At 49.9% G+C, this 25297-nt stretch overlaps 1 protein-coding gene across 2 annotated transcripts; it reads right to left on the bottom strand.

Annotated features, from left to right (window-relative positions):
* Positions 1–233: 233 nt before the first annotated feature.
* Positions 234–14991, bottom strand: CSRNP1 (cysteine and serine rich nuclear protein 1). 2 transcript variants are annotated; one of them, XM_063177498.1, is made up of 5 exons: positions 14912–14991; positions 7858–8053; positions 5323–5582; positions 4574–4870; positions 234–3508 (listed from the first exon to the last, which is right to left on the bottom strand). In XM_063177498.1, the coding sequence occupies exons 2-5, from the start codon at positions 8027–8029 to the stop codon at positions 2522–2524; spliced, it is 1716 nt and encodes a 571-aa protein (XP_063033568.1). In that variant the 5' UTR covers positions 8030–8053; positions 14912–14991; the 3' UTR covers positions 234–2521. The 2 variants fall into 2 exon arrangements, with proteins under 2 accessions (XP_063033568.1, XP_063033487.1); XM_063177417.1 differs by lacking the exon at positions 14912–14991 and adding an exon at positions 12818–13213.
* Between the last annotated feature and the right edge of the window lie 10306 nt (positions 14992–25297).

The following is a 25297-nucleotide window of genomic DNA, read 5'->3' as shown; positions in this document are numbered from 1 at the left end:
TTTTTCTTTTTTGGCACCAACACAAATAAAAGAATAAATTACTGAAAAAAAATCCACAAGGCAGGAGTCAATCCCAATAATTCATTAAAAAAAAAGTGTGTGTGTGTGTGTGTGTATATATATATTTATATATAAAATATATCAACATATTTTATATATAAAAATATATATATGCAGAGAAACCTAGGAATGTTACAAAATATATTAGTGCCAATAAATACAGAAGGCTACCAGACTTTCAACTGTCAGTATTTTGGATGCAGTCTGAAGGAACTGAAGGAACTACCACCTAGGAGATAACCGGAAAGGGGATTTTTCAGTCTAAAGAACCAATGACGACAATGAAAAATAATAATAAAAATAATAATAATTATAATAATAATAACAATAATAATAATTATAATAATAATAGATATATCCAGGAAATCCTCCATCTGCCAGTAGTATTCCTACAGTCGCCTTGCAGGAGGAAGTGGCGGCGAGCGCGGGCTCAGGACCCGATCGTGGCCATGGGGGTTAGCTCCCCTTCCAAGTTGACCGGCTCAATACCAGAGAAGATGTACAATTAAATAGCAATAATAAGGATTTTTTTAAAAAAAACCCCAAGCAACCCACGTTTCGTACGCCAGAAGTTTCCTAAATTGCCGGCAGGTTTGCAGCGAGGCACCTGTCGAAGAGCAGGTATCCAAGAGCACCATCCCTGTGGCCAGGGATAGAAACAGTTCAGCCAATGGAAAAATCCTCAAATCCGTGTGTCGGGGTTGGTTCCCTTGTCTGTGTGTCTCTGCACCCCCAGAAGTTCCCTCCAGCTGCTCCCAGGGCAGCAGAGCTGGGGACACCAGAACTGTCTCCTCCTCCTGTGCTGGTAATGCCAGGAATCACTCCCATCACCAAATTTTCCAAGGGGGAATTTAAAGCCAGTAGGTTTTAAATCCATTTTGCTTTTTCCATACCACTGGTGTAGGCACTTAGTGTATCACTGATGCACAGATTTTTTTTGTCCAGTTACATCTCATGGCCAGTGTCATGCTCTCAGACTGACTTAAATAACAAAAGGCCAAGGCAGCCTCCAGCATCCTTCCTAAACACAAAGGTTTCTCTCATTTTAAAAACCAAAAGCCTTCCGTTTTCCAGCTTGGTCTTCAGGTCTTCAAAAACTCTACTCACAGGACAAATAACCCAAAAAATTTCATATCCATCTGTTTTGCTTGAATTACTTGATTCGCCTCTATAAAAATATAGTACAATCAGCGTGACCCACTGGATTTTGGAGCTGCGACATCCTCGGTGCTGGGGAGTCCTAAGGAGCACTTGCTGAGGAGCTTGAGCACTGCTGCTGTTTTGGCTTTGCTCTCCCAAAGCCCCCCATGAGGGCTGCCAAGGTCCTTTTGGTTCCACCTCCCCACCGCTGCTGACAGTTCCTCTGCATATTCAGGCACCATAACTGATGGGGAAAGATCTCATGGCCAAATCCCTAGGAAATTAAATAAATTATAAAATAATTTACAAAAAGGGGTTGGGTTTTGTTTCGGGCTAGTATTAATGTTACTCCTTAAATAGTTGAAGGTTTTGCTTGCTTTGCTCTCCACAGTGACATTATGGAGACATTATGGAGACCAACATTCTCATGTCTATGACAAGGCTGGGAGAAACCAAGGGATGTTGCACAAACTCTTCCCTTGTCCCTCCCCTCCCACACCACTTCTGTTCAGTGTTTTTAGAAATGTGAAGTGAAGACCAAACAGCCAACATCGTTCAGACTCAGAAAACCAGGGTCATCTTCCTCTTGAAGACCTTATTGCCCTTCCAGGTCATCGACAAACCACAGTGCTATTCACGTACTACAGGTAGAAAATAAATAAATACAGATATATTATGCAAAAAAATATGATTGTACACATAATACATCTGAGGTATTACCAATTTAAATAAGGTTTCATGCTAGTTCAAGCTTCAGTGGCTAGTTAAATTCTGGAATTTGCAATAAATAGATGAAGAATGATTATGTATATAGTGTATGGATCTCTTCTGTAAACCTCGTCAGATTTAAACGTAAGAGTGTGTTGGGCCAACTCTTACGCAAACCACAAATTTTCACAATAAATACAGCATCAAAAAGTTGCCTTAAAAAGTTCCTGCAACACTGAAACGTTTCTAGAAGGGGCTGTATGGACGACTGGCAACGTTAGTGAGGAGTTTTTCTCAACGGGTCTTTTCGTACAAAACAGAAGGAAATTCTCATGTGAAAGTCTTTCTCCCTCCCTCCCTTCCCCACCCCATCATGAAAGTTTAGAAATTTTTTCACAAACAGCAAGAGAACTGATTGTAGCTGCAGTATGTCAAAACGTCCATGTTGTATAAAGACCAAAAATAGTTAATTTGCTTAGAAAGTCTTCTGCTGTTGCTGTTTTTTCCTCCTTAGATTTGAGTAGCACACCATCCTTTCAGTGAAAGTTTGCCTGTCCAACTGTTCCTCCGTTTTCCTTTTGGCATCAGTCCTTGCCTGAGCCACATCAGTGTTTCACACCTTCACTGTCTCCATCAGTGATGACTTGATGGCATCCTCCAAAAGTTGATTGTCTGTGAAAGGGGCTGGGGTTTCAGGGACGGATTCAGACAAACCAATGAGGGACTCCAAGAAACAGGAGCCCTGATCTCCGGCTTGCGGGAAGCCAGGGAAATTAGGCAACTGAAACTGTAACGCTGAGAAGTTATCCAGGTTCTCATACTCCTTTAAGGAGTTGTAAAGGGGTCCCAAGTTATAGTCCGAGAAGGACTGGAAGAAATCCAAGGAATCAGAGGAAAGGCTGAGGTCGGCGTAGCTCTTGGAGCAGGGCTCAGTGGAGGAGGGGGCGCAGCAGGACAGCCCATCGCACCTCCCGTGGGCTGCATCCTCCAGCAAACCCCCGCTGTCCTGGTTGGCATTCTCATCCAGGCACTCCGACAGGTGGGACAAGTGGCCAGGGACGGGCTTGGCCTCGCTGCCGTGGTCCTCGATGAAGAAGTCGGTGGGATGGAAGCAGCCGAGGTCATCCTGGCCACGCCTGCTCTCCTCCTCGGCGTCCGAGTCGTTGAAGTGGAGGATGCGCGCCAAGCCGTCGTCGTCCACGTCCGACTGGGACTTGTCGGAGGGGAGGCTCTCGTAGGGCTCCTCCAGGTCCTCGCTGGGGTGGGAGGAGATGGAGGAGTCTGTCATGTCACTGCTGCAGCTGTTCTCCCCCAGGGCCTCCAGGTCGGGGCTGAACTGGAAGGCAGGCGCCAGCGGCACCGCGCGCTCCTCCAGCGAGCCCTTCCCTGCCGCGCATCCCAGCGCAGGGAGCCGCTCCCGGAATGGGGGCTCGGCCTCCGCCACCTTCTCGCTGCTCTGCTGCTGCTGCTTCTCCAGCTCCAGCTTCATGATGGTGTGGATGAAATGCGTCTGCACGCGGGCCTGGTTGAACTCGATCCTGCCCTCGGTGTTGCCGCAGCCGTCCTTGGTGCAGCCGCAGGGGAAGGAGGTGTGATCCATCTGGCAACAGGGAAAAACAGAAGGGGAGGGTTAGGATTGAACCCAGTGGCATAAAACCAAAACTGCCCGTGACTCGTCTGCCCTGAGAAACCAAGTAACAGCTGAGGGGTTTAAAAGCAGGAAGAAAAAAAAAAGAAAACCACCCCGCTCTTTTGAAGAGGTGTCATAAAAAGCTGGATTTCAGTACAAGTGAAGAAAAAACATTCCAAAAACAAAAAGCAAAATAAAATGGTCCAAAAGGAGACATAAGGGAGCAAAAGTGAGTTTTTTCTTTATTGCTGTTTAATGATTTCACTATCTGATCTGCAGCAGCCACTAGAGGGGGGCTGTGACACACACATGGAGCACCCGTGTGTGCGCACCCACCTCCGCCACCCCCAGCTTCCAAACACGGCAGCGAGGGAGAAAGCAGCGCCCAGAATAGGGAATGAGGCTCCCTAAATACAGCTGGGCAGGCACCTGCAAAAAATACCCTGAAAAATATAACTCCCTAATTGAATAGAGGGGGATTATCCCACAGTGCAGGTGGCCTGCACAGCTCCGCTGTGGGCTGACGCTCAGCTGACACTCCCACGTTCGCCTGAGCGCGCTGGGATTTGTGACACACACCAGAAGAAAAAGGAATTAAAAATAAAACCTGGGGGAGGGGGAGAGAGCGCAGCCTCGTGTGAGGAGCAAGGAGCTCTTCCTTGCAGACATTCCCACGTGGCCCAACAGGAGATCGAGCAGGTATGGATCTCATGGGAATGTAAAGCAGGGACGTTCTCATTGCAGCCTGGGGATGGCTGAGTGTGTGATTTGGGAAGAGAACGCTTTCAAGCAGCGCCTGCCTTGCAGCCTGAGGGATGCTCCAAGAGCTTTCCTCACCTCCAAGGGGAGGTGGAAGCAGATGGATTTACAGGCTGCCCCAGCCCTGTCCAAAGATTCCAAAACCAAAAAGCAAAACAAAACGGTCCAAAAGGAGACATAAGGGAGCAAAAGTAAGTTTCTTCTTGCTCACACCCCCCTGCTCTAACACCCAGCTGGAGCCACAGCATCCCCCCATGCCCAGGGGTGAGGCTGTACCTGACATTTAATGCCTGCCAAGCTGCAGCTGCAGGTCTCGGGGTCGCAGACCTCGCGGCAGTCGCAGCCGCAGTCCTCCCGGGACAGGCGGATGTTGTGCAGCTCCCGCTTCTCCTCCTTGTCGATCTTCTTCACGCCCACGGCCTTCAGCAGCGCCCGTCTCTTCTTGGCGGGGTAGGGCTGCAGGAAGAAGCCATCCTCCAGGTCCACGTTGCTGACGTCGATGTCGTCGTCGGAGATGTCCTCGATGGTGAGCTGGTTGGCCTCCTCCGACTCCTTGGTGCCGTTCATGGTCAGCTGAGGGCAGAACATGGACAAAGCGTTAGTTTGGGACTCAGGACCATTGGAGCCCGCAGCTGAGGGGAAATAAGGAAGGGATGAATTCTTCCCCATGGTGGCCAACCTCAGGATCAACATCTAAGTCAAGACCTGACTGGTCTTTCTGACTGGGATATCAAGTATCTAAACCAGAAATGAAAAGACTTTGGGAGACACCGAGAAGAGTCTCAAGTGGATCCCTGGATAGAGAGGTACTACCAAAAGAGCAAAAATGTCTTCTGTGTCTTTTCACTTTTCAAAGGTGGAGAACTAAATGAAAGTCCCCCACTGGAGCCTGTGTTTTTTGGAGACCCAAACTGAGAGTTAAAGATTGATGTTCTCAGGTCTCAGAGGCTCTTACTAAAAACTGGCCAATTAACCAACAGCATCCACCAGCTCCCCATCAACCCAGCCCCACACTCCTCACTCACTTTCCATTTCAACGCTTCCAACTTCTCCTCTTTTAATTTCTCTTCGAGCTTGCCCCGACGGACGTTCTCCTGCTCCTTTGAAAACTCTGCCAGCGTGAACTGGCGGGAGGAGCTGTGCTTGCTGACCATGCCCAGGGTACAGCCCCCACGGCTGGGCACGCTCGTGAAGCCCTGGCAGCGTGGGAAGTAAAACACAGTGACCCGGTCAAACTCCACATTGTTCTTCTTTAGTCGCTTGGATTTCTTCAGGATTGACGTGGCTAAAAAGGGAGAATTGAAAAAAAGAAAAAGCACTGAGCCATGCTGCAGATGGAATAGAAATATTACAAACAGGCAGGATTTGTAATTACTCTCTCAACAGAAAAACACTGGGACAAAGCTACAACATTGCTTGGTGGTGTTTTAGGAGCTAGCACTTCAGAGGTGGGATGAGGATGGAGAGGAAGCTGAGCCAAGCCTTGCTGCATCAGAGTCACTGATGAGATTCACCCTACAAGGTGGCTGCTGCTTCTCCTTCCTGCTTGACTTCCCCCAGGAACATCCATTTGCTTATTCTTCACGTGTGGCAGAGCATAATGAACAAGCAACCTACACATCTGCCTCTCTAAATCCACTCTGCCCCACGCTCAGGAGCCCCTGGTCTGCTCCTGGGATGCCAGGGCATTGCTATTCCTGGTGCTTCAAGGCTCCAGCTTTTGTGGCAGGGCAGAAAACAGCCAAAATTGCTGTTTTTCCTGGTACTTCCTCTCACCATCCACTGGGAGGAACTCTGAATCTGTGGTTTATTCTCAAGAGACTCATTTGAGAGCAGCTGCAAAGATGTTAATCTTTGTGCAGGTGATCCCTGGGTAAACACGGCAATACATGACTCCGGTTTATCTTAAACTGCTGAAACATGCCACACATCACTTAGAGCAGAGCCTCTCCAGAGATACCTGGCCTTGCACAGCTGCACATGCAAACACAGGAGATGCAGGGGGAATAATTAGTCAGGGCAGGTTCAGAGCCAGTGAGTTTCCATGAGTGTGGCCTGCCAAGAAAGCAAAGCCAGGCACAGCCACATGAGTGTGGCAGGAACAAGAGCCAGCTACACCCAAATTTGTGGTGGGGAGGCATTTCTGGTCCCATTCTCTGCTAGTGCAGGGGTGCTTTGGTTGGAAAAAAATAACCCAGAAAGGATGGGTGAGTGCTGCAGAGCTGGGATCAAGCCCTGCTCTTTGGGAGGCAGAGCCACAAGCAGCCCTGCATGGGATCCAAGGAAAATTCTGCAACAACCCGAGGGGCTCAGCTGTTTTGGTGGGCCCCAAAGGCTGTGAAAGTGCAAGACTGGACAGTTAACTGCACCCACATTTCACAGGTCTCACTTGCCAAAATACAGTGTTTCGGTTTCATGTGAAAACAAACAAAAAAAAAAAGATAAAAAAGAAGTGTTCACGCAGCTGTGTCAGCAGCTTCTGCTCAATAGCTGGGGGTTCACACTGGGCCCTGCAGTCACTCTGATCATATCTCTGCACTGCGAGTTGCATTTTCACAATAACCTTGACTCAATCTCCTAAAACACGAGCTCTTTATCAGAAGGCAAGTTCACCACCACGATCATCTATCGGCCGAGCTGCTGCACTTTGGCATTTGCTTCCCTCTCCCTGCACCCCTCCTCTGAAATTGTTTTCCCATTCCTGACCCTTTTCCAATTGAGCCAGAGAGCACAAAAAGTTCATTGTTTTGTCACAAAACCTGGGAAGACAAGCAAGAATGAGACTCTTTATTATTACAAGACTTCTAAAGCCTTTTCAGACCACTGCGTGTTTGTGTATGTCTGCTAAGTGGACCTTAACTGCTACATACAGTGGGTGTTCAGTATAATTTACTAGGTTGGACTATTTCTCCTCCATGAAGATGTTCTTCTATTGTACTTTTTATTTTTCCCTTCACACGGCAGATAAAGGGCTTTACAACCCTGCCTTCTGTGTGTTTTCCTAAAAGCTCTCAAAACTTACATTGCTGGGAAAACAAAATAGCTTTTATCTGTACTAGCAGCTCAGGCAATGTCAAACGTGTCATGTTCTTTGGCAAAGTACCCAATTTACGTAGGAAACAAGTTCTGAAATGGTAATTACGTTACTGGTTAATCATTTTTTAAAAAGAGCATTACAGGCCTTCACTGTCTGATTAGGTTTTGCCTGTGAAACAGCTTGACAGGGAATTGAGGGTTGGTGGGATGGTTCTGCAGCAAAGGCTTGGAGGCACCCACATGCTTTTGTGCACACCCATCCTTGGGTTTCTATTCCTGCAAGCCTGGACTTCAGCAAAAATATTCCAAAGGAATAATAAATACTGGAAGGAAGGGCTGAGGAAGACCACTGTGAGGAGGATGGATGATTATAAACCAGTGTCACAGCAAGGAGCAGGTGCCACAACTACTTCCAGCCATAAAGGCGTGCCCCAAAGGCGTTCTGTGAGATGATGAGCCACCACCACCCTACAAAAACCCCATGCAGAGGCATGGCTGACCCTGGGAAAGCCAGAGCTACTCACGGGTGAAGCTGGACATTAAGGCAGAGCTGGGCTTGGGCTCTCCACGGGAATTCTCCTCATCGGTGTCCCAGCCTGAGGATGCTGAGGAGGACAGGGGGGAGCAGGAGGAGGAGGAGCAGTAGGTGCTGTCATCTCCCAGCTCTTCATACTTCCTTTTCAATACTCCGCTCATGGTGACGCCGTTTTTGTCATATAACTGGAAAACAAAGGGAAAAACACAACATGAAGCCGGGGAAATTTTAGCAGTTTCTAGTGATGAGCAGGACAGCTGTAACCCCCAGCAAGACTTCCCCATCAGATCCACTTGGTCATACAGATGTGATTCCCAAAAAGTGCTGCCCCTAAAACACCTCATCTCACTACACTCGCTGTGCACACCTGTGAATTTCTCTCCCATTTCCACAACACTGCAGAAAAAACTGACTATCCCAGACAACAAACTGTCCAGAAACCAATCCAATCAACACCAATGTCATCAAAGAGTAAGTATTACATTTTGCTTACTAATTCTTTCATGTTCACTCCTCACCCAGATCGCTTTCTATGCAGTTACAGCTTTAACGTCTTGCTAATTACAAAAATAAGCCAGTTTGCAGAAAACAATCTGTTGGCATGATTTACTTGCTACAGCCCCCCGGGGAAACAGACTTATTAAATGAAGCACTGAAATACAAATATATCAACTGTGAAGAACAGCCCTTCTCCTCACGGTGCCTTTCATAGTCAGTCCCCCATTCAATAAGCTATTCTTGTTTAGGCTGGGTTATGTATCAAGCATAGAAGCAATTAAAAACAACGCAGCTAATTAAAAACAAAGGAGCTCTGTACTTGCCTAGATTCCTAAATTTCCTGCATGCTTTGCCCCTGCTCATCTTAAAGGAAAAAAAATAAAATAAAAGAAAGCCAAAAATAACTGTATTGCATCTTTTAAACTTTGCTTTTATAAAGTTTGTGCAAATTCGGGAGACATAAAAAGAAAACATGAAAGCCTTTGCCTACAGTAAGTTTGGGCAATGCTCTCAGGCACAGGGTGGGATTCTTGGGGTGGTCCTGTGTATGGCCAGGAGCTGGGACTTGATGATCTTTGTAGGCCCCTTCAATTCAGGATATTTTATGATTCTAATGGACATCAGCACCCACTCAGCCTGGGATGCATTGATGGTGGATCATTCCACCTTTGAGACTCTGGCAACACCAGCCCAGCTCCCCCTGCTGCTGCAGAAGCTTATTTGGGAGCCAGTGAGCCATCCCCAGAGCTGAGAGCTGCTGCCTGAGGGGTGGCTTGCTCTGACCCCATCCCACCATGTCAGACACAATCACATTGCAGGGATGCAGCCCCAGCCCAGGAACTCCTTCCAGCAAGGAGGGGAGAGCCCCAGCAATGTGGGATGCTACCAGCTACCCCATAATACACAAAAGCTAAAGCATCCCTAGAATTTGGATAACCTGGGACAGCAGACAGCCCTGGGATGGTGGCAGTGCAGATACAGGGGTGCCAGACACACAGTCCACATCCCCTCCCACCACACAAAACTTCTCCATTCTTTGCAACCCAAACACTTTCTCACCCCGCTTTGCATGTCTGAAGTTAAGTCTCTGAAAAAGAAAAAAACAAAACAAAAAAGCTCTAAACCTGCCCTTCTGACAGCACAGACACCACACCAGTGGCAGAACCTCCCCACCATGGGATTTTCAGTGTCCTGGCAGCCCCAAGCATATCACGTTGCAGGACAGGAGCACACAGTTCCTTCCAAGTCCCGCACCAACCCTCCCTAATTATGTTTACCACCAGCTTCCCAGGAGACAATAGTCACCTTAAAGGTCACAAAAGTCCCTGGCTGGAGCACTTCCCTGGCCTGGAGGAGTTAATCATTGGCTGCAAGGCGTGCTTACAGGGCCAGCCCGTCCCCCTGAACCTGGGGAGAAGGGATCCCTCCTCCTCCTCCTCCTCAACAGACCTGGAGCTGCAGGTGGTTTTGCCACAGAGGGGTTGTTGTTTTTTTGGCCCTAATCCAAAATAGATGCAGAGAAGGTGGATTTGGCCACCCTCCAGCCCCAGCAGCACATGTCCTACCCAACACCTGGATTAACCCCTTTGCTGCCTGCTCCAGCTCCATGGCAAAGCTGAGCTCGCAGGTGGCCGCAAAACAGCGAATAACAAAATTTTATTTGCTTTATTTTTGTGCATGTGCCTCCTGCTCTGTCTCTTTAGGAAATAATCAGGAGCAAAGAAATTCTTGAAATCCACAGCCTGGGCTGCTTTTTGTTTGCAGAGGTTTGCAGACCCCACTGTCCACACCTGGAAGGGGCAAAAACTTTGCAAAAAAAAATCCCTCATGTGGCTTGAAAGAGCATCAGCTCCTGCTGCAGAGAGAATGCTCCACAGGACAGTGAGGGATGACAGTGAGGGATGCCACTGTAGCCAAGGGAGGGAGGAACCCTAGAATGCCTGTAGGACACATTTCCAAGAGCAAACACCCTCAGAGATGCGATGCTGACCACATCCAAGTCCCGTGGGAGACACCAGAGGCTGCTGGAACAGCCAAGGCCATGCTGCTGAGACAGGGATAACTCCCAGGGCTGGACCAAGGATGCAGCAGCCCTGATGCTCAGGTCACCTCTCCCATCAGGGGCTGCACCACATCCCCCCAGAGCCACCCCAGAGGGAAACCAGAGCGCTCTCCCACAGCCAGAGAACCCAGCTAACACAAACACCGAGCCAGAGCCAAGGCAAGCTGTGCATAAGATGGTGCAATTCTATTTATTTATTTTTTAAATACTATCACCAGCCAGGAGGATGAAGGGAGGTTTGTGCAGCTCCCCATCTATGAGAATGAGCCAAATGGATAGGGGAAAAAAACCCACTTTTGGCTCACTGTCTTCTTCAAGACACCTATTGTTTTGTTAATGCAAAGGAGGCGTTGTGCAAACAGGATTCCCAGCTAATGGGAAAAAGCTGGTGAACCTGCTGCCCACCAGCCAAAATATAGTGATTTTCTCCTGTCACACTTTCCCCCTCATTGCTGATTTATGGCTGTGACGTTTTCCAAGCCAAATTTTCAAATCCTTCTCAAGAGAGACATAGTGGAGCTTCACCCATCAGTGTCTGTTTCTACCCTACCCCAAAAAATCCTCCAGATAGGCATTTTACTGCCAAAGCCAGGGTGATCCTCTGCTTCCCTCCTCACCCTGGCATGTGGAGACAGAATTCACACCAGCAATTTGGATGCTGCCTTTAAAGCCATGTCACCAAGGCCACTGGTCACTCAGCCAAAAAAGCCCCGAGGCCCATTCAGACACAACTAGGATATTTTAATTGCAGTAATTTTGCAAGGAACCAGCAGTGTCTGAAAAGCAAGTCCCAAAAATGTCCACAGAAGCGTGGAAAAAATAAATATCTGCATCTGAGTTTGCCATTGCAAATCTCTGCAGGCTCCACGGAGTGCAGGATTTTACCACCTTCTCTCTCTCTCTCTTTTTTTTTTTTTTTTTTTTTACATAACCTGAAATAAAATAATCCTATCTTCCTTTCAGTTGCCAAAAAAGACATTCTGTTCTTGGCTAAGACTTCTTACTCATCTATTTTACTGAAAACAGCTTTTGGAACAAGTACATAATGCAATGGATCAAACCCGCAGGAATTCCTCTCTGGCACCAGAACTCCCACTATCCTGGGAATACTTTCTAACAAATATTTAGCCCAGATGTGCATTCCTTTCTTTCTCTCTCCCTCCTTTTTTTTTTTTTTTCCGTTTTTTTTTTTTTTTTTTTTTTTTTTAAAGCATTAAAGTTTGGGTGGGGGGAATAGGAGGGGGCAGTCCAGTTGGGGGGGGAAGGGAACCCAATCTGCAAAGTCCCATTTCTGGCACCCAACAAGTTGCAGGGTAAAGCCCTAACACACTGGAATGCAAGGAATTAATGTTTTAACTATCCTCCTCTTGGACGACGTCTCAACAGTAAATATTTCGAGTAATTTAGATTTAAGAAGGTTTGGCATTTGTTTAGCCAAGTGCAGAGGAAGGCAACTAAAAAACCCCTACCAGTGTCCAGTCTCCAGGAGACTGCACAAAGAGGCTTTGGGCACAATTGGGAGGAGGAGGAGATGTTTCAGAGCTGTGTTTGGGGGCTGTAGATGTGCTTTGAAGCAGCAGCACAAGCCAAGCAAAGGAAACTCCTCACAGCGACTGCAGCAGCTGCCTTTGCTTGTGCCACAATTCCCATGGCATCGCAGGAGAACACCCAGGAGCAAGAATATCTCAGATTTTGGGGGGGTTGGTTGGCAGAGCATCCCAAAGAATGGAAGCATCCCGATCTGTGCATCAGTTATTGAAAGCAAAGTTTCTTTTGCCAAGCGATCAAAGAAACAATCCCTTTGACCCCCCCCAAACTCAGCACAGCGCACTAAAACCATTTGTTCCCCGGTGACTTTTTGAGCTGGTTTGCTGACTTTAAACCTCAGGGAGACAAAGTGGAATTCTGCATGCCAGGAGGGCACAGCGGATTTATTCCAGCCCACAGCGAGGTGGATGGAGCGTTCCCAGCACACCGGGACGCTGGGAGCGAGCTCAGGACCGCGCTGAGCCGTGAGTCAGAGCGGCTCCGCTCCCTCCCCCGGAGCCGCAGTGGCTGTGCAGGTCTAGCAGGAGTAAATATTAGTTTAAAAAGCACCACCGCATATTTCAGCCAGGTACGGCTGCGAGGGCAGCTGGTGGAGCAGCCGCCGGGGTTGGTGTTTGTTTGCACGCCGCCGTTTCTTGCGGGCTCTAAAGAGATCTCGGTGTGAGAATCCCCCCCAAAAAAGCGCTGCGGAGCTGAGCCTGCCGCTGTGCGATCCCAGAAATCTGATGTCTAACAGCAGCGGTGAGCCCAGCAACACCTCAGGGTTATTGAATAATCGCCACGCTATCAGCACTGATTCATTGCTCAATCATTTAACTATTTTAATTCTTCGCATATTTACTTAAGTGGTTTCCCCCGTGCCGCCGTGACAGCCTCCCGATGACAGCACTTCCCAATTTCGGGGCTGGCTGGAGCCGAGGGGAGCGGGATCATCCCACCAGGAGCCTCCAGGGGACAGTCCCACGCGTGTTCCCAGCCACACAAAGCCGTGCTTTCCAGTTCAGACCAGATTATTTTCACCCAGCTGGGTCTAAGGTTTCATAACCTTGCTCCGGTTAAAAATAGCCTCTGCCTACTATGCAACAGCAAAACCCAAAGTACGTCGTGCTGCGGAGTGGGAGCATGAATCAGTCCGTAGCACCGCGAGTTTGTGCTCCTGTCAGAGGCTGAGCAGGCAAAACACCTTCCCCGGAAGGAGCAGCACAAGTGTTTACTCCAGCTCCTAATTTTTGGAAGGCCACAAAGAAAAAAAAATTAATAAATAAAAGAAAAAGAAAAAAAAAAAAAAAAAAGGCTTGTCAGATTTTTCTACCAAGCCCCTTAGTTCTTGCCGTGACAGCTTGAAAGGTAAATAAGAGATTTCAGCAAATACATTAAAGGTTATCTGACACGGCCCAAAATAAAAGGAGGTTCGGATGTACTCGGCGCAGATTGTGCTGTAACAAACAGGAAAACAGCGAAGTGTGCTTTGTCTAGGAAAATCCTCTATTTGATCACACCTCATGAATAATTCACACCAGGTTTCCATATTTGTCCTCCTGTAGGTACACGCTGTGCGTTACCTTCCCTGCTATATATACGCACGCATTTCCTGCGCTGAATTATTAAAGCCTTTGCCGGGAGCTGCGGAGTCTCTCCGGGAGGAGAACAAACCCAACCATCCTGAAAATAACCCCACCCCCCTCCGCACACACACACCTTGACGGGCCACCTCTGCAAACTGCTCAGCAGAGCAAAACTAAAACCATTTTCACGAAAAAAAATAAAGTCATAAAATCAATTAATAATTGGCGATCAATTGCTGATAACAGATGATAAGACTTAACCTGGCAGTGCTGGGTGAAGGGTTGGACTCGGGGATTTTAGAGGGCTTTTCCAGCCCTTAAGGATTCCCTCATTCTGTGACTTCGAGGTTTGTAAAGGGCCGCGAGGGTTTTCCCTCCATCCCTCCATCAATCCATCCATCCCACCCAGGCGTTGGCATTCCAGGCGTTAGCGAGGCTGAGCTGCTTTAGGAAAGGGCTGTCCCTGTGTGTCAGCCTCTTCCTACAGCGACATTATGTAACTCGGAGGTGACAGACACTTTTGAGGATGCCGGGGGTAGAGGAGGGAGCGGGGGGGAGCAGGCAAAAAAAAATTATAAAAACCTGAGAAAACTTAGAACTCGGGGGCGGGAGACGGGGTATCCTTTTTTTATTTTATTTTTTCCCCTCCTTTTTATTCAGGTGGGCTGTAAAAGCCGCGATGCCTTATTTCGGGAGGCGGCGGGGGGTGTGGGGGGTGCCCCGCTCCGTCTGTCCGCCCGTCCGTCCCTCCGTGCGCCCGTCGGTAGGTGTTGCTGTAGCGACGGGAAAGCATCCCCAGCCGGGCGCATTTGGGGAAGAGCGAGCCGGCAAGGCTCCCCCCAACCCCCTCCCCAACCTTTCTCTCAACATCAAAAAATTGGAACCGCGGGGATGGAGCGGAGCCTGGACTTACCGGGGCCGGGGCGAGAAGGGAACTCTGCGCTACTCCTAATAAATATCATCAAGCTGCTGGGGTGTCCGTAGGGCAGAGTGCGGGGGGCCGGCTCGGGGGGGGAACAAACCCGCGGCCCTTCCCCCGAGGAGGGAACGCGGTCCCGCTGCCCCGGCGGCTCAGCCCCAGCCGCAGCCCCGCCGGGCACGGCAGCGCGGCCAGACGGCGCCGGGGCGGCGCGACCGCCGGCAGCGAGCGGCGGGCACCGGCAGCGACCCCGGCACAGCGGGCGGGACGGCTCCGAGCCGGGAACCGGCGGCCGAGCCCCGCGCTGGGCAGGCACCGAGCGGACCCCGCAGCCGCAGCCCCCGGTGGTGAAACGCGAGAACGAGAGCCTCCCCCTCGCCGCCCACGCCGGCTCCCCCATCCCATCCCATCCCCATCCCCATCCCGGCGCCGCTGCCCGCCCGGTCCCTACCTGCGGCGGCGGTGGCGGCTCCGGCTGCAGCGGCGGTGCCTGGCGCGGCGCCTCCCGCTCCGCTGCCGGGGCCGGGCCGGGCTGCGCCGCCCCGCGCTGCCCTTTTCCGTCAGTGGAAAACTCCGGGCTCTGACGCAGGCGGTGACAGGAGCGGGGCCGGCCGGCCCGCCCGGCTTCCTGCCCCCGCCGGGCGGGGCGCTGAGTCAGGAGCGGCGGGAGGCACCGCCCCGCATCTCTCTGTACCGCCCCGCATCGCTCCGAACCGCCCCGCATCTCCCCGCACCGCCCCGCAACCCTTCCGCGCCGCCCCGCATCTCCCCGCACCGCCCCGCATCGCTCCGAACCGCTCCGCATCCCCTCCCACCGCTCCGTATCTCCCCGCACTGCCCCGCACGGCCCCGCATCCCTCCGGGCTGCTGCGAGTGCCACGGGGAAGCTGTGTCCCACAAGGGGTTGAGGAGCCACAGGGACAGGTTGGACTCCAAAGTGGGTCTGAGTAGCACAGAGGACTGGGGGACCCCAAAATGAATTTGGGTACCATGGGGAAGCTGTGTCCCACAAGGGTTTGAGGAGCTACAGGGACAGCGTGGACCCCAAAGTGGGTGTGAGCACCAGAGAGGGCTGGGGAACCCAAAATGGATTTGGGTACCGTGGAACCCCTTGTGTGTCCCACAAGAGGTTGGGGAGCCACAGGGACAGCGTGGACCCCAAAGTGGGTCTGAGTAGCACAGAAGGATGGAGACCCCAAAATGGATTTGGGTTCCATGGGGAAGCTGTGTCCCACAAGGGGTTGGGGAGCACAGGGACAGTGTGGACCCCAAAGTGGGTGTGAGCACCACAGAGGGCTGGGGGACCACAAATGAGAACCCAAATGGATTTAGGTCCCAAAGAGGTCCTCAAGTGAGAACCTAAATGGATTTAGGGCTATACTAGAAGGGATTGGGAAGTCACGGGTACTGCTTGGACCTCCAAGTGGTCATGGGGTGCTAGGACCCCCAAAATGGATTTGAGTCCCTCAGAGAAGTTGTGTCCCACAAGGAGCTGGGGAACCACAGGCACATCATGGGCCCCAAAACACATTTGGGCACACAGGAGTCTGGGGATCCCAAAGCAAGAGGGTGTTGGCTGCTTCAAGGATGTCAGAGCGCACAAAGGGTTGTGAATCCACAGAAAAACTTGGACCCCAAAAGCAATTTGGGTACCACAGGGGCTTTGGGTCTTACAAGGAGTTTAACACCTACATGGCAAAGGTGAGACTCCAAAATGGATTCAGGCACCACAGGGGGCTCGGGACCCCCAGGCAGGCATGGAACTGAAAGGGATTTGGGCCTTTCAGAGTGTTTGGGTCCCTGCAAAAGTTTGGGATTTGGGGCCAACGGGCACAACTTGGACTCCAGAATGCATTTAAATACCACAGGGGGTTGGGAACCTGAAGCAGGTGTGAACCCCAAAAAGGATTCGGGTGCTTCAAGGGCTTTGGAGCCCATGAAGGATTGGGTACCCACAGGCAAAGCCTGGATCCTGACACACATTTGAGTCCCACTGGGGGTTCGAGCCATGCAGAGATGTGGTGACCCACACAAGGGTTGGACTCCAAACAGATTTGAGTCCCACGGGGAGTTTGGGACCCACAAGTAGGCTTGGGTTCTGAAAGGGATTCGGACCCCACAAATGGCTTGGATCTCTGCTTGGGATTTGGGACGCACAGGCCCAGAATGGATGTGGTTGTTTCAAAGGGCTTGGGGCCCACAAGGGGCTCACAAGCAAAGCTCAGATCCCAAAAGAGATATGGGCATCACAGGGGCTTTGAACCCCACAATGGTTTGGGACCCACAAGCAGACTTGACCCCTGGAAAATGTCTGTACCCCACAGAGGGACGGGGACCCACAGGCAAGGCTTGGATCCCAGAACAGACAGCACAGGTAATTTGGGACCTGAGAAAGGCTTGGCGCCTGGAATGAATTTGGGCTTCACAGGATGGTTGGTCCCACAGGAATTAGGGATCCACAATCAGGATGTGGCCCCCACAAGGAATTTGAGCCCTATAATATGTTTGAGTTCCACAGGACAAACTTGGCCTCCACACTGGGTTGAGGTCCAAAAGCAGGCCTTGGCCTGCAATCAAGAATTTGCCCCAAAAAGCGTTTTGGCCCCTGGTGGCTGGGATCCAGACCTGGGAGTCAGGTTGGATTTGCCTTGCCTAAGAAGGTGGATGATGCTGGATTGGGGTATGTGGGATTATTCCTGTTCTCTCTTGTGAGCTCCTGAGCTCCAAGAGGCTGCCCTAACAGTCCTGCAAGCCAGAGTGCTGACACTTCTTTCCAGGAACATTATTTTATTTGTAAACCTCTTTGGATGCCTCTCATGAGTTTGTTTGGTTGGTTGGTTTGGGTTTTTATTTGTTTGTTTTTGTTGTTGTTGTTGTAGTTGTTTGGGTTTGTTTTTGTTTTTGGTTGTTGTTTTTTTTTTTTTTTTGTAATACAGGTGTCTCACAGGAAGTGGTGCCACCAGGATTTTCACTTCTGGTCATGCCCTGGTGTGTGTCATTGATTCCTGTGGGCATGACATCCCTGCTGCTCACCCCAACAACATCACTGCAAGGGTGAGGGTGAGCTGAGAAGACCCTCAACCTGCTGGTGGGTTCTTCTCCTCTCCAGGTGCTTCGCCCTCTACCTGGCTCACCCCGTGGCTCCCTCCCGAGCCCATGAAACAACAGCTGGGTACAGAGGCACGGGAGGGATGAGCTCAGATTTTATTTCAAACGTCAGGGAGGCAATCCATAACTGGAGTTGGTGCCCTGATGAGGGGTGGGCCCTGTCTTTGAGGCACAAGGGCCTTCCTGAATTCACCAGCACGCAGCCCTCGGTGGCCACAGCAGCGGCTTCCCTGAGGTTTCACTTACCATGTTTGGACATGGCCGTGATTAATATTTCCTGAGAGGAAGATGTCATGCATGCAGGCTTTCCTCTGCGGGGTTTGGGTCGAGGGTGGCCAAGTTCAGGTTGTTCACTGGCTCCTCACTTCCTGCACCTCACAGGCTGCATCACCCTGCCCTGGGCTCGGCCCAAAACGGGTCCTGGCGCCAGGGAGGTGTCACCACACAGCCCCTGGGGGCACTGAGGGGTTCTATGGCACTAGAGCAGGGTATAATGTCACCTGTCCCTGCACAGTGTCTGTGGGATCAGGGGGGGTCACTTGCTGCTGTCCCCAAGCTGAGTTTGGCATGAAACCCAGAGAATGGGGGAAAGGGGATATCCTGGAAAACAGCTGGAAAGGCTGCCAGCAACCCCCAGCTCGCCCATTTTCTCTTTTGCTTCTAATAGTTTTAATGAAAGTAAAGCCACTCTGAGATAGGAGTCCCACACAGGGCAGAAATTATTTAGTGATTCAGTCAGCAATGAACAATTCTGCCTCCACACTGCCCAGAGTTGTGTGTGTCTGAAAGAGAAGGGGGAGTTGAAACAAAACTTATTTTTCAAGTGGAAATTTTTAATTTACTTTTTAAAAATCAACCTAAAAGCACTACTATCAATAACTGGAAGGATAAATAGCCTCAACCAAAGATGTTTTCCTGTGTTGAAAGAAACAGGCTAAAAGAAATATCTCTGTTTGACTCAACGTGTATTTCGTTGCTTCTTTTCTGAGCCTCATTCCTCCAACACATTAATTCATGAGAAACAGAAAGAGAGAGAGAGAGAAAAAAAATCAGTTTCTCTTTACCCTGAGCCAGTTTGATGAGGTTTTTAACGCGGTTTTTTTCGCCTCTCGAGGAGCATCCTCTTTTCCCTGCAGCAGCTCGCAGCCCCTGCGCCCAGGAAAACCCTCTGTGCCTTGGCAAGGGCTGCTGGCAGCGGCGGCCCGGAGCTGCTGTCCCTGGCCGGGAGCCACGGGAGCGCTGCTCCGAGGGAGGAAATTCCCTGCTGACCGGCCGCGGCTGGGATAAGTGCCCTGGCACCGGGAGCGAGCGCAGGGAGCCCAGCGGGAAGGGAGCGGGGGAGGATCCCTGATACGCGAGCGCTGAGATAAGAGGTGCGAGCTGGACAAGCTGCGGATGGCAAGAGCCTCGCTGATGGTTTTGTGCTTGCCCTCTGCAGCAGGAGAAGTGATTTTCCTGGGGTTAAAAGGCTCTTGGTGCTTAAGGGTGGATGAATCAGGAATATCTGGGCTTGGAGATTGGAATTTTTTTCCTGGTTTTGTGTCATATCCCTACTGCAGCTCTAAAACATCTGTATGTATCTGGTTATGCTTGTGTTGCTGGGTACTGTAATAACCCATTCCAGAGGGACAATACGGGGATGTGGGAACAGAAATCCTGGCTAAACCAACCCAGCTTGAGCAGTCAGATGTTCAGCATCACCCCTGTATCCCCAGCTTGCCTCCTCCCTGGTCCTCACTGATTTTACACCAATCAGGACAGAGACTGCCCCCCTTTCCCATCTGACTCTCAGCACAAACGGCCTCTCCCTCTCCTCCAGGACAAGGAAAGTGAAAATGTTGAGGGGGCACAGCCCAACACCTCCATCCCCCAAAGACTCCCCACCCTTTCCTGCACCCTCTGCTCCCCATTTACCTTCTCCCCTGAGTCCCCCCAACCCGTTCCCTGCTCAGATGCACCCCAGGGTTGCTGAGTCAGGAACCATCTTCTGCAAAGTTGCTCCTGTTCTGAGACACTCACATCTACAGGATTTAAAGCCCTGTGTGCTGTGCTGTTGTAGACCTGCTGGGTAATTATTTATGCATTTACCAAAATGTGCTTTCTTGATGCTGTCAGTCCTTGGTGGAGATCAGGACAGGGCAATTCAGCGCTCTCCTCCATCTACAGGCACCCTGCAAACTTGAGAGAGATGCAGAATGTGACCTGTTTGCTGGTGAGCGCCAATATAATTGTTAAATTCCCAACAAACACACAAAAAAAAATCATCACCCTGAGCGAAGAAGTGTTAATTTAAAACGCAGGCATGAAATGGGAATTGTGAAAGCGCTTCAGCCGCTCGCCAGCGATGGTGATCGGGCACAGAAAACCAGCATGACAAAACCCCACGTTCTGCAGACAGCTGAGGACACCTGTGTCCTCAGTTAACCCAGCTCACAGCTAACTTTGGTGCCACCAGAAAGCCTCACACCAGGGTTTGGAGGTGGGAAGCTCAGGAGTGCTGTGCTCTGCTCCTTGACATTTCACGAGTCTCCCGTTTTAGCGCTGAAACCTCTCCAGTGATGGGACCGCTGTGATTCCTCTTTCAAGGGTATGGCTCTCACACAATAATTAAATCTCTGGCTTTCAAGCATAATTGCCAATGACAGTGCCTCTGAAATTGCTTCTTTATGCTCGACTGTTCTGTCTCCTGGCAGAAAGGGCTCCTGTGAAAATAAGCCGGAATAAGAGTGGTGAGTGGCAGCAAAGGCAAGAGGAAGAACACAAACTCCATGGTTTTCCCCCAAAAGACAACAGCTGTCCCCAAACATTGAGGTGGCCCAAACCCTGCACAGGCCTGGGTGCCTAACAGGCCCAGGAGGAAATGGTAGCTCACAGCACAGCTCCATCATTACCAGGCCTGTTGGAAAAATGCAATTTTTCAGCACTAGGACCTGTCTCCTGCTCCAGGTTGGTAATTGGTGGTGTTGGCTGCGAGCCAGGCAGCACTCACAGCTCTGTCTTGAGAGGACAAAAACCTCCATTACTTTATGCTCCCTAATTCTCCCAAGGTGTGCTGCTGTCTATCAATGGAGTCACCATGAGGTAATAGAAATTACAAACCTCCCCAGACTTATTTGTCTGAAAGAGTTTCTTGTAAAAATACTTATATGAGTCTCCAGAACCGTGGCACATGAGAATGGCAGAGAAGAGAAAGTTTGCAAATTAAATTGCAACAAAAGACTCTTTATCATAAACTGTGGGGGAGACTGGGCTAGAGGGTTATTTCACTGCTGCTGGGCTGCCTGGGGACAGCATTTGGAGAGAAAAAGCAATTTTGGTTGTCTGTTTGTCACTTTGCAGTGGAGCTGCTCTAGACCCCAAGCTGTGTAGGGTAGTGGGGTTGGCCAGATACCACTGGGGCTCCTTTCCTACCCTGTGAGCTTTGGTAAGCCCCTGCCCTGTCACTTTGGTGGCTCACAGTGGCAACAGCACAGCTCCAGCCTCACTTGCTCTGTCTGGCTTTTGCCTGCCAGCCCCCACCAGCCCCTGCCCTCCTTTCAAGGAGCACCCTAAACCTTCATCACAGCCCATTCTTAACCAGCAAAAAACCTTCCAGAGCAGGGGCATTTGCAGTGATGTGACAGACAAGCTCTGGAGGAAATACCTGAGCTCTCTGAAAAAGTTAATACCCCCTGCCTCCAGCAAAGGCTGGAGAGTTGAATCCAGGGTCTCAGCATGATCCTATTTTGATGCAAATTCAGAGCAAATGGGCTGGACTGTGAATGGGAACATCTGGGGGGCTGCACACCTGCCCCCATGAGTGCTGGTGAAGCCTCCAGCACAGCACAGGGCTGCAGTGGCTCCTTAAGAGTGAAGGGTTTCAGAGCAGAGAAGTCAGGATCCAAATCCATTAAAAATAACTCTATGACTAAAGCTCAATTTTCCCCTCTCCTCTCTCAATTTTCTCCTTTTACAAGCCCACAGTACGGGACAGTGGCACTGCTTCCCCTGAGCAGCTCTTGTCGTGCTTGAGCTGGGCTGAAACAGCAGTAAAATCCATGTAAAATTATATATACAGCTAGGTGTGTGTGCATCTCTTTATATTTTACTTGATGGACAGAACTCACAGCTGAAAAAAATTGTTTCTTCTGCACCACCAAGAGCTGGAGCAGTGTTTGGTGGCCACAGTGGCTGCAAGTGATGCTTCAGTGCTTTTTCCTCAGTTCCAGAGCTCTAGATGATGGTTCTTGTTTAAAACTGGGAGCTACAAAAAGGGCACCAGGTCCACGTTTGTGTGCTGGTTTTATCTGTGAGCTGTCACTGTCCTTGTGACACTTGCAGGATGCCCAGGGTAACTGGCTTTTTAGAGGCAGATCCTGGTGGCATGAAAAACTTGCTCTGAAAAGGTCAGCTGTGTGGAATTAAGCACAGAGAGCTAATTATTATTTGTCTTGGCATGTTCTGTATGGGTTTGGTGGCAGGTCATGCTCCCAAAGTCCTTGTGGTTAATGTTGGGGCTTCTGAGCCAAATTCTCATCTGCTGTAAAGCTCTTTAACTCCCAGCAAGTCATGGCCAGGGGTCTTGGTGTTCCCAATGTCACTGTGCCACCCTCATTGTTCCCTGCGGACAGGATCCTGGCTCTTACTCCTCTTTTACCAATGGGAAACTGAGGCAGAAGGGTGGGCACAGGCCCGAGGTTGTGAGGCTGGGCCTAAAGCAGCTGTTGCCAAGATCAGTGCAGGGGAAAAGCTCTAGAAACAGATTCCTCCATGCAGGAGCTCAGGGGTTTCTGTAGGAATCCTAAACCCTCACAGCACCTACTGAGCACAGGTACTCAGGGAGGACGAGCACCGCCCTGGGAGGTGGAAGCTGCAAGAGAAAATATTGAATATTGAAACCTTTGATGATTTCATTGCCAGACAAAAGAGATGACCTTCAAAACCTGGAGGCCAGACCTCAGAGGACCTGGGAGCATCCACCTCTCCTCCCTTCTGCAGCCAGGAGCCACTTGCATCAGTTTTGCTTGAATAATTTGTGACTGATCTGGGCTTTTCCTCTCCAGCTTCCCTGCAAGCACTGTCCCCCTGGCAGGCTGCACTCACCAGGAGATGCTGCTCAGCTCTGGCTCCTCTCCATGGAGCAGGGGCTGCAGTGCTCTGAGAGGTTGCACTGCTGAGCCTGCAGGAGGTGATTCCTGCTACACAGCCAGCGTGGAGTGGGGCTGTGTGCCCACCATGGAATGGGGCTGTGTCCCTGTCGCAGACATCTTTTCATTAAAAACCCTTTCCTTAGGATTTTTCCTCCTGAGAAGCTGAGAGGCCTCAGGAACAAAATGTAAACATTGATTATCTGCTGCTGTGGAATGCAACAGATGCATCTGGGATTGGCCCACGTTGGATGTTTGTAATTAATGGCCAATCACAGCCCAGCTGGCTCAGACAGAGAGTCTGAGACACAAACCTTTGTTATCATTCTTTGCTATTCTTAGCTTAGCTAGCCTTCTGAGATGAAACTTTTTCTTCCATTCTTTTAGTATAGTTTTAATGTAATATATATAATAAAATAATAAATCAAGCCTTCTGAAACATGGAGTCAGATCCTCGTCTCTTCCCTCAGCCTCAGACCCCTGTGAACACCATTACATGTTCCCAGCATGGAATGGGGCTGTGCCCCACCAGGGGCTGGAGATGTGGCCCCACCATCTCAGTGCCCCCCGACCTCATGGTGGGTGCAAAGAGCAGAAACTGGGGTGCAGGGAGGGCTCCTGCCTCGCTGGGGCTGCTCTGAGCCATTTCACTCCTTGCTGTAAATTTTAAACCCACAAAAAGGGTGGCAAACATCACAGTGGTGGTAGCAGTGAGATTCAGGTCTTGTCTGGCAGGCAGGCTGAGCAGGCTTCATGCCCTGCATGAAGGCACATCTCTCTTTTTGGGACCTCATCAGGGGTGTGAAATCGCCTAAATCTGCAATGCTCACAGTCATGGAGGACAAAAATTTCTGGTTCACACTGTGCCCCATTAACCCTGCAAAGCTCTTAGGGAGCCAGACATGTTCGCAGCACAACCTGCCCCCAATGCAGGATGGATGATTTGGGGTTTGATGCATCTCATCCCACATGAAGTTTATTTTCTCTAATCATGCAGTCAAACTGAGGGTGATTTCTGCCCCTGAACTTGCCCCAAAGAGCAAAACTGAAGATGTAAGTTGCAGTACACACACTCACAGATACAGTTATTAGCATAATGTGTGCATTGTGGTGACATCTGTGGTTGGTAGAAACCTCTGTAAGACAGCAGGATGAACGATTGACACCTCACTTAACACAAAGCAGAGGGGGAAATGGAGATGAGCACTGTTCTGTCGAGGCTGAAACACCCACAAACTCGTAGGAAATAGGAGCAGCTTGGCCACTCCAGCTTAAACCCAACCCTGCTGCAATTCAGAGAGGATTAAGAAAGGGAAATAAACCTGATTTTGTTTGTTTTCCATTCTGGTTTTTGAGTTCCTAAACCTTTGCACATACAGGATTTTCTCCTAAACTGTGGCAGCTGCAAAAATGAGTTCTCTCCTCCAAAGAAAAGCCAAGATTGCCATGGAATGATGTGACCCCAGGGGACAGACTGCACTAAAAAGGACCAAAACTGTGGCAGTGCCCCTGCATGGCAATATGCACATGTGTGTCCAGACATGGGATTTAGGGGAAGGCTTTGGTAAGCCAGCACTGACTACATGCAGTCTGGAGTGCAATGAAAAGAGCAGGCTCCTTGTTTCATAAAACACTCTTTATATTATATTTGAAATTATTCCACTCGGGTCAACAGAAAGAAAAAGGTGGCAAGAATAGTATAAAACCAGAGGTTGAGTTTAATTCAGAAAGTTAATGTTGCAGGAGGCCTGAAGTTGCTTTCCAGGGCTCAGCTTCTCCCCACAGGTGTGATTTCTGTCCATCCATGGACCTAAGGAGCCCCTGCCCTGCCTGGCTGAGGTTGTATCACGCACACTTGGAGAACACCACAGCTCCAGCTCCACAGAGAAACACTGCAGGGGAGAAACAGTTCTTGAAGTCAAGCATTATAATTTACTAACAGGTTTATTAAAATCTTATTAGAAGATTATTTTTTAAAGTCCGTTTTACACAGCTGTTGTCCTTCTGCTGCTGTCTAATCCTGGCAAATCTCAGGCAATGAGTCATTTGCACTTACTATCTATTACACCCTCTTATTATATGCCTGAATGTGTTTGCATTTGCTTCAAATAATATCACTGGAGCCACAATGGTGCCATAAAATCTCCCTCACCTCCCCTTTTGGAGTCTCTTTTGCTGTTGGAAGAGAGGTGTCGCCTCACCCAAAGGTTTCATGGGGTCGTTCTGGGGTGCAGAAGGACTCAGGGAGCATTTTGTTTGGAATTAACTTATAACTTCACTCCCCCAGTCCTGATATTTAGCACCAGGCTTTTAATGTGTGCCTTTTGGGTTTGGTAGGGCAGAGACATATTGTGGTGGGTCAAGGACCTGCAAAGTGCATTCCTGCTTCCTAAAGGCAACTTCAAGCACCAAATATTTTTGCATTATGACAAGGAGGAGATCTGGCAGTGGTGCATCAGGGATATCTGAGGGCCACATTGGGTTATTTTGCTTGTTTTGGGTATCTGAAGGTTGTTGAGTATTAAATGTGGCCTCCAGGATGGAACCCTGCATTGCTGCCTTGTTTGGCCCCAGGACATGATGTTCCAACTTCTATGACCATT

This window comes from Melospiza melodia, chromosome 1 (assembly GCF_035770615.1).
Source record: "Melospiza melodia melodia isolate bMelMel2 chromosome 1, bMelMel2.pri, whole genome shotgun sequence".
In the NCBI taxonomy this organism is placed as follows: domain Eukaryota; kingdom Metazoa; phylum Chordata; class Aves; order Passeriformes; family Passerellidae; genus Melospiza; species Melospiza melodia.
The sequence above is the reverse complement of the archived record's forward strand: the minus strand, read 5'-3'. Positions and strand labels throughout refer to the sequence as shown.

Excerpts from the sequence above, each read along its gene's own strand:
- CSRNP1 (XM_063177498.1), bottom strand. The coding sequence starts at position 8,029 with ATGAGCGGAGTATTGAAAAGGAAGTATGAAGAGCTGGGAGATGACAGC. Across the intron at positions 5,583-7,857 it reads CTTAATGTCCAGCTTCACCC|CCACGTCAATCCTGAAGAAA; the intron begins GTGAGTAGCTCT and ends CTCCCTTTTTAG. Across the intron at positions 4,871-5,322 it reads TGGAAGCGTTGAAATGGAAA|CTGACCATGAACGGCACCAA; the intron begins GTGAGTGAGGAG and ends TTCTGCCCTCAG.